General features: G+C 50.7%; 1 protein-coding gene across 3 annotated transcripts; it reads right to left on the bottom strand.

Moving 5' to 3' along the window:
• Positions 1-408: 408 nt before the first annotated feature.
• On the bottom strand, positions 409-8,550 carry RBM42 (RNA binding motif protein 42). 3 transcript variants are annotated; one of them, XM_042919091.1, is made up of 10 exons: positions 8,330-8,550; positions 7,952-8,096; positions 6,643-6,727; positions 6,460-6,534; positions 4,600-4,665; positions 4,345-4,520; positions 3,580-3,912; positions 3,131-3,248; positions 745-939; positions 409-652 (listed from the first exon to the last, which is right to left on the bottom strand). In XM_042919091.1, exons 1-10 carry the CDS (start codon positions 8,455-8,457, stop codon positions 540-542), a joined length of 1,434 nt encoding a protein of 477 aa, XP_042775025.1. In that variant the 5' UTR covers positions 8,458-8,550; the 3' UTR covers positions 409-539. The 3 variants fall into 3 exon arrangements, with proteins under 3 accessions (XP_042775025.1, XP_042775027.1, XP_042775026.1); XM_042919093.1 differs by lacking the exon at positions 4,600-4,665 and having other exon boundaries at positions 4,345-4,496; XM_042919092.1 differs by lacking the exon at positions 4,600-4,665 and having other exon boundaries at positions 4,345-4,499.
• Positions 8,551-8,929: the final 379 nt, after the last annotated feature.

Consider the following 8,929-nt stretch of genomic DNA (forward strand, 5'->3'; position numbering starts at 1 on the left):
CATGTGCTCTGAGGGAACAGGGCCTGAGACTGCTTCAGTCACCATGTCCCCAGCACTGGCTAGGCCTTCGGTGAGGTTGCTGAATGGATGAAAGCCTGGAAGGCTGTGGGCTCCAGAAGGCCCGGTCCAGAAGACCCCCTACCTTGGTGCTGAGAGCACAAGCTGGAGTGAGAAGACAACCGGTCTGAGTCTCAGCTTGGCTTTGGCCTTGCTAAAAGCCTCTGCTTCCTCCTTTGTGGAATGGGTTGCACTCAGCACACACTTAGGAGGTTTCAGGAAGATGTGATGGGCACTGAAAATGCCCATTTACGTGTTTGGCTAGGTAAACTTATAAAGCTCCCCGCTATTTCCAGGTCTGGGGATGTCGAGCCCTGCTCCCCAAAGAGTGCTTCTAAGCCCAGCCAGGGATGGAAATAACGTAAATTTATTGAAACTGGTTTTGGGGAGGGTGGATGGGTGGATAGTTGGGGATCTTCCAAAGAGAACTGGGGGAAGAGCCAGCGCCCGGCCAGGTGGGAGCGGGTGCCTGGCCACAGACCCTATCTTAGGCCCAGTTTCTTCTTCTCCTTCTGCTTCTTGCGCACCACATCCAGGTTCCGGTCCTTCCACATACTCTTGCGCAGCTTGATGGGGCGCGAGCCCACATACTTCCCTGTGGGAATGGAGGGTTCAAGGTCAGGCTTGGGGTCAGGCTTAGGCCAGATGCTGGTCACACCCACTGTCCCTAAGAGAGGCTTCACCTACCATTCATCTCACGCATGGCACGCACATAGTCACTGGGGTCCTTAAAGCTGACGAAGCCATAGCCCTTGGTCTTGCCTGTGCGCTTGTCTCGGATCACCTTAGCCTTAAGGAAGGATGGGAAGCGGCTGAAGGCGCGTGCCAAGATGTCATCGTTCACTTCATTGCCCAAATCCCCACAGAAGATCCGGAAATCATCTGGGGTTGGGAGAGAGGAGGTCAGAAGATGCAGATGCCTGGCCCCATGTCTGCCTTATTTAGATAGCCCCACCTTCTCTGAAGGCATCCCCCAAACCCTCCTCCCTCTATCCCCAGCGGTCTCTGCCTGGGGCCCTCTCAGTAACAACAGCCAACACCTATATGGTATTTACCCTGTGCTAGACTCTGCTAAGCACTCATGAGGTTTTAACATATCCGGCACTCCCAACACCCTTTAACACAGAGGCACAGAGAGGTCATGTCACCTGCCCAATGTTACTCAACTAGGAAGTGGCAGAGCTGGGACAAGAACTCTGGTACCTGACTCCAGAGTCCTCGCCTTTACCTCCCCACCCCAGAGCCATGTTCTCCATTCCCATGAATTAAGGCTCCAACTTTGTCCTAGCCAGGCTTCTCCTCTGAACCCCCAGCATCCCTTGGTCCCCATGGATATCCCCTGGGCCCCTCACACCCATTTGCTTTAGAGAAAGCCCATTCTAATTTCCCCTTGAGTCTCTGAAACGTGAACACACTGTCGGATCCTTCTCCAAGGCTGACCTCAGCTTCCATTCCTGGGCATACCCTCTGGGCTGGACCTGAGCCAGACTGAATGTACTCAAGCCCAAAGAATCCCTTCCGCCACAAGGCACATACTATTATTATCCCCTTGTTGGAGTGAGGAAAGGATAGAAAGGCTAAGTGACTTGCTCAAGATCACAGAACTAGGGGTTACAGCCCGCACCGACCATATCTAGGCTGACATTGCCATGCCCTGGCCTGGAGCAGGTAGACAGTCCCAAAACAAGAGGCAGAAGTCAAGGACTCAGATGGGAGGGAGGGCTGTTTTCTCAGCTAGCACTGTGGTTGCCCCACAGCTTCTGTGGTGATTAAGGACACTCTCTAAGAACAAGTTAGGCCACTCTAAAGAGGAAATTATGTGGCAAACTCAGAGGGAGGGGCCTTCTTCAAAACAACTGGGCTGGACACTTCAAAACACTGTTACATATAAGACAAAATGGTAGGAGGGAAACCATTCTCCTTAAGAGATAATCTAGAGACCTAAAACGGCATGCATCCTGATCCATGGGAAAAGATGGCTACAACAGAATTTAGGAACAACTGGGGAAATTTAAATATAAAGGGAATATGAGATACCATAGAATTATCATTCATTTGCTTAGGAATGTTAATGGTATTATGATACAAAACAGAATGCCACTTTTTTTTTTAATTTAAAAAAAAATTTTTTTTTTTTATTAACGTTTTATTTATTTTTAAGACAGAGAGAGACAGAGCATGAATGGGGGAGGGTCAGAGAGAGAGGGAGACACAGAACCCGAAACAGGCTCCAGGCTCTGAGCTGTCAGCATGGAGCCCGATGCGGGGCTCGAACTCACAGACTGTGAGATCATGACCTGAGCCAAAGTCGGACGCTCAACCGACTGAGCCACCCAGGCGCCCCCAGAATGCCACTTTTCTTAGGAGAAGAATACTGAGGTATTTAGGAGTGAAGTGAGAACTTCATTTATAACTTGCTTCAAATGATTGAGCAAAATCCAAGAAACACACATACACATAGAAGGATAAAGTGAATACAGCAAAATGTTAATTGCTGAATCTAGATGGTGGTTATATTTGGCTGTTCGCTGTTAAATTCAGTGTTTAAAATTCTTCATCAGAAGGGGCGCCTGGGTGGCTCGGTTAAGCATCCATCTCTTGATTTTGGCTCAGGTCATGATCTCACAGCCCCATGTCGGGCTCTGTCTGGGCTGACAGCATAGAGGCTGCTTGGGATTCTCTCTCTCTCTCTCTCTCTCTCTCTCTGCCCCTCCTCTGTTTGCACATGCTCCCACATGTTCTCTTTCTCTCTCAAAATAAATAAACTTAAAATTGTTTTTTTCATAAGTTGGGAGAAAAAAGAACATTCTTTTATCTTTAGCAACTCAGGCAGAGGTCAGAGGGTTCTAGGTGCCAATAACCTCTACCAAATTCTGTCCAGTGGCTTAGATGAGGGCCTGCCCTTCAGAGCCAATGTTTAGCCCTCCATGAGGTAGGCAAATAGCATGTGCCTGCCTTACAGAGAGGTGGCAGTTGTGGACCTACCCAGCTTACCCTCCCTGAGTCTGCCCCAAGGAGACCTTGGTGTGTCCTTGACTGAGCAATGCCTGGCCCTGCACCTGGGCCCACTTACCTGCGTCCCACTCCAGCAGGCTGGGGTCCTCCCAGCTGCTCCCAGCTGCTGTGCGAATGCAGCGTTTCAATTTCTCTGGCTTCCCTTTCTTCTTGTCCTCACCCAAGGGCTCTGGGACCTGCAGAGGAAAGGGGATGGGGTGCAAAGGGCTTGGTGTTGGGAGTCTTCTGGACCGATATGTCCCCTTCAGACTCTCCCACTTTCTTTCACCCCTTGCCCTCCTACTTCCATAATTAAACAACTAGATGTGCTTCTGGATGTGAGGTACATGTATCTGCCTCCTTCTCTCCCATGTCCTCCCAGCCCTTCCAATTTTCTGGTTCCCTCATACCTTCATTGATAGAGGACTACATGTCTTTCTGGGTATAAAAGGCATGGGTTCCTGCCTGCTCTCCCAGCCCTTTCTACTTGCTGCCCACCCCTGACTGCTATGCTCCCTGAGAGCTTACCTCAAGAGCCATGAGGCCAGGGGGTGGCTCAGGCCGTGGGGGCCGGGGTCGAGGACGCAGGGACAGGAGCTCAGGAATGCGCAGTGGGGGCAGTAGGCCTCGTACAACCTCCAGTGGGAGGGGCAGTGGCTCAGGCTCAGGCAAAGGCATGGCCAGGGCCAATGGCAGGCTGGGCCCAATGACTGCAGGGCCGGTGGGGGCACCTCCTGCCCCAACAGCCACTGCTGCGCCAGCCTCCTCCAGCCCAGCTGCCGCTGCCACCACTGCCTCTTCCTTCTCTTTAAGGCCCAACCCCAGGCCTAGGCCCAGCTCTCGGGGTGTTGCTGGCTCTTCCTGTGGGCAAGGGCAGACAATGAGGGATACCATTTCACAGGCTCAGACTAAACTCCCATCCTATACAACAAAGCAAGGGCCTGAGGCCAGAAAGCAGACAAGAGACCTAAACAGAGAAAGGAGTCTCTAGTCAGAGACAGACACAGGGACAAAAACATCAGGACAGAAAAACAGAGAAGGACAATCAAGAGAAAAATAGAGATAGAGACAGAATAGAATAAAAACAGAGACAGAACCCATTGCATGTGTTTCTCTATTTTCCTCACAAAAAGAAAGAAAAACAGACTCAGTCACCAAAAGAAATAGGCAAAGACAGAGACTGAGACAGAGTCAGAGAGTAAGAAGGCAGATTTAGACACAGCCTACCAGACCAGGATTGAGCATCTCCCCACCCTTCACACCTTTGACCATTAGCTCCCTGTCCATACTTACCAGAGGAGGCCTCAGAGCAGCCATGGAGCCCAGGGGGGGCCCTGGGGCCCGAGCCATCGGTGGCAGCATCATAGGTGGTCCAGGGGGCCCAGGCAGAGGGGGGCCCACAAGGGCTTGGTGAGGGGGCCGCAGGGCCATAGGGCGGGGACCACCTGCTGCAGAAGAAAGAGCAGAATCTGTCAGGGTGTTAGTGGGGGAGTTGGAGGGCTGAGGGGGGAAGTTATGTGGCAGGGATGATGACCCTGGCCCCCTCACCTGCTCTCTGTAGCACGTGGGGGACGAAGGCCGGACGCAGGATAGGGGCCCTCTGGGGGGCCACAGCTGTGGGAGAGAGAGATGGGGGTGTGTGTCATGGGGGACCGGGGCACTTGAGGTGAGGTGTGTGTGTGTAGGTACTCTCAGAATCCAAGAAATCCTGGAGAAGAGTCTGGGGAACCTTCTGGGAGATGCAAGTCTTTCGATTTGTTCATTCAGCAAAAATTTACCACGGAACATCTCCTCTGGGCTGTCCCTGTTCTGGACAATAATAAGGACACACCAAAAGATCAAAAACTCTCAGGGATCTTCTGATCCAGAGTAGGAGGGTGACAGCCCAGTGTGTCTCACCAGAGGGTGACAGCCCAGAGTGATCAGGGCCGGAAGGGGGTAAAGCCCAGGCAGAGTGATCGGAACTAGAAGGGGGAAACCTGGGGAGTGGTGGGAGCCCGGAGGAGCCCTCTGACTTAGCCAGGGCGACTAGAGGCTTCCTGTGAGCTGAGACCCAAAGGATAATAAAGAACCAATTGCCTTTGGTCAGGCAAAGCGTGACTGTAAAGACTACTGGGAAGAAGAACATTTACGAACAAATTTTTTTCCCTTTTCAGTTTAGTATAAATTATAATAGCAGAAGTTGCAGTGTGGAGGGCTTCATAAGAGAATGGTCAAGAGGACAGTAGGCATCCAAGAATAGTCTCATTGGCTGGACCATGAATGTCCTCCTGAGGGCACCAGGGAGCCATAGCAGGACTGGAAGCTGGCCAGGGTGACTAAATCAGATGTGCATTTTGATCAAAACCATACCAAAGAGTAAGAGATGTTAAGATTTCTCAAACGTCAGACAAAAAAGTTTAACAGGATTTAAGTAACACAAGTTTGATCCAATACAGATCGTACCAGAACTTTACAGAACGTGTATTTTTTTCTTATGTATAAGGAAGTAGTGTCACAAAAATTGACTGTAAAGGTCACCTCAACAAATGTAAGAATGACTTGTGGAGAGGATAGGGTTTAGTTGATTTTGGTTAACTTGATTCTGATTTGGGCAATAGGCTTTGGAAGATTACAGTTGGGTGGCAGTGAGCAGGAGAGAGAAGGGAGGTCAACAAGAATACTGCGGGCATATCCTAGCAATGTTTAGGGCTCCTGGGGAGTATGTGAGAGTCTCTCCATAAGGGGCCAGGTGATGTAGGGTCTTGACTGCTAGGTGAGGAGCTTGGTGCTTGTTTGATGGTTTATTTATCCCATGAACAGATAGTACGTAATGCTTACAATGTGGCAGACATCAAGACTTTCGTCTCTCATGAAGTTTGTATTTTAGAGGAAACAAAAGAGGATAGCCATAATGGGTAAACTGTATAGCTTGTTACGAGGTGCCTGGGTGGCTCAGTCGGTTAAGCATCTGACTTCAGCTCAGGTCATGATATCATGGTTCATGAGTTTGAGCCCTGCATAGAGCTCTGTGCTGACAGCTCAGAGCCTGGAGCCTGCTTTGGATCCTGTGTCTCCCTCTCTCTCTGCCCCTCTTCTGCCTGCGCTGTCTCTCTCTCAAAAATAAATAAACATTAAAAAAAAAAACAACTGTACAGCTTGTTATAAAGTATTAAGTGCTATGGAGAAACACAACAAAGAATAAGGATTAGGAGTGACAGTAAGGAGGGTGGTTTGCAATGGTCAAGTCAAGCTCTACTAAGGCCAAACTGATGAAGTACATGATCGGGTTTGTGCTTTAGGAAGATGGTAATGTCAGGGTGGGGATGAAATTAAGCAGGTGAGTTAGCGCAATGATGTAGGCAAGATGCTGGAGTAGTCAAAACAAGAGTGCTTCATTAAATGTGGGGTTCCCGGCCTGAGACCTACCTGCTCGACGCAGGAACATAGCTTCTCGGGCCTCTGGACTATCCAGGTGACTCCGATCACCAGGGCCAAAGCCAACTGTTGGGATGGGAAGAGACAAGGATGGTGGGAGGAGAATCCCAGGCATCCCATTTTATCACCTTGCCTGATCCCCTGGCTCCCTCTCCTCCACCACTCCTTACTTACCTGGACCTACAAAAGGAGGGCCACCCACCATGGGAGGAACCACTGTGGCTGCAGCAGCTGCCCGGGCCTCCAGAGTCTGTTGAACCTGTTGGGGAAGAAATTGGGGTGAGGGGCCTGACTCAGTGCCACCAAGCTGCCCTGGCTGGCTTACCCTGGGAGACCAAGGGTTTCATTCTTTGCATTCTATGTGGGGCTGGCTATCTGTCAACATTAAGTCTAAGCTAAACTGTCACTTTTCAGGGAGGCTTTTGGGATCACGCTAGCGAAAACTGTCCTTAGCCCCTCCCAGGAGCAACTCATCTTGTTATCCTGTTTCATCTTCCTCAACGCATCTCACACTATCTGAAATTATGTCCAGCCTGTCTTTCTCATCTCCCATGCTACCACCCTGGTCCAAGCTATCATTATCTCTAGCTTAGATTATTATGGTAGCCTCTTCAGTCTCCTCGACTCTGCCCTAACCCCCTTACAGTCTGTTCTCCAAACACAGCCATGATTAATTTCTAAGTTGGACCCTATTACTCCTCTGCTCAAAATCCTTCCACAGCCTCCCACATCAGAGTAAAAACCAAAGTCTTTAAGGTGGCCCACAAGGCCCTACCAGGTCTTATCTCTATCACCTCTCTGTCCTCATCTCTTCCCACTCTCCCCGTTGCTCGCTGTACTCTAGCCACACTTTTCTCTGCTCTTCTTTGAACATGTCAGGGATGCACCTGTGTCACAGCCCTTGCACTGGCAGTTCTCTCCGCTGGGAATGCTCTCCCACCAGATATCTCCATGGTTCCCCGTATCATGTCCTTTATATCTTTGCTTAACTGTCACCTCCTCAGAAAGGCCTTTCCTGACCATGCTGATAAACCTCTGCTTTTCTTACTCTTTGACCTGTCACTCGCCAGTACAATGTAAGCTACAAAAAGAGAGTGATTTTTTTTGGTCTATATTGTTCTCTGCTATGTGCTTAATGCCTAGAACAGTGCCTGGTGCATAGAAGGCACCCCATAATTATTTATTGACAGAATGAACCAGTTCCATTTATTTGTCTTCTTTTTAGTAGTCTCCCTCTCCACTAGTTATATACAACTTGCTATTGAGCATGTGAATGTGACTAATGAGACTGAGGAACTACTGAACTTAAATGTAAACTTAAATAGATACAGAACATTTTCATCATTTCAGACAACTTTCTGGACAACAGGCTTTAGAATATAAGCTCCCAAAGGGCAGAGGTATTGTTTGCTTTAGTTGTTACTATGTTCTCAATGCCTGGCACAAACATTGTGTTCAAGCACTGTGCTCAGCTCAGTCGTACCTGCTGATAAGTGTTGGTTGCGATAATTGGGCGGATCACAGGAGCTGCTGGGACCTGCATCGCTTCTACCGTGGGGACCGTGGGCACCGCAGGCACAGCAGTCGGGATGCCGGTTACTGGAGCCCCCAGAACTTCCTGCTCAAACCTGAGGAGGCAAGACCAACAACACAGCTCAGGACCTTTCATTAACTCTGAAACGTTGGGTACACCGCGATAGAGCCTTCACCCCTGCCAATCTCTTCTTACTCCCGCCCGCACAATCCCGAAGGTCCCATTTCCCCATGATAGAGCCATATCGGGATAAATGCGGCCTGGAGGCTCCAGGGCTCGGTGGCTCTGACTCTGAGGGCTTTTATCGCGCCTTGCCAAGGGCCTTACAGAGCCATCTCCGCCTCCATCTCCTTCAGGCGTTCCTCTCCGCTCTTGCCCGGCATGCCGGCGCCAGGGCCCGGGACCACAGGTCCTCCTGCACCCGGGAGTCCCGGGGCTGGCCCCGCCCCGGCCATCGCTGCTGCCGTCGCTGTCGCCGCTACTACCGCCTCGGCTCAGCGGCCTCCACCAGTTCCGCTGTCTACTCTCTGGTCTTGTCGGGTTGGGCGCCCTCGAATGACGTATCAGCGAAAGCGACGGGCGCTGGTGTATGACATCATACGCCAACGGGGTCTCGCCTTCGGAGCAAGGCCAATGAGAGTCTGGCCATACCTGGAGGGCCCACCCCTAGAAGGAATATAGACCAATCAGAGTGCGGTAAAAACAAACCAATGAAGAGCCTGGGTCTAAGTAAGTGAAGGCAAATGAGGTGGCCACGCCTTCATTGGAGGAACGAAGGCTAATGAGAGCGCTGTAAAGTAGTTGGCCCCGTCCCTACCGAGGAAACTGGGCCTTTGAGAGCTCAGAAAAGTTTGGAGGCCCCGCCTGTGCCACTGAAGCTCGTTCCGGAAGTTTTAAAATGCATCGGAGTCCGCGTCAGCCCAGGGA

The sequence above is a fragment of the Panthera leo genome, chromosome E2, assembly GCF_018350215.1.
Source record: "Panthera leo isolate Ple1 chromosome E2, P.leo_Ple1_pat1.1, whole genome shotgun sequence".
Lineage (NCBI taxonomy): Eukaryota > Metazoa > Chordata > Mammalia > Carnivora > Felidae > Panthera > Panthera leo.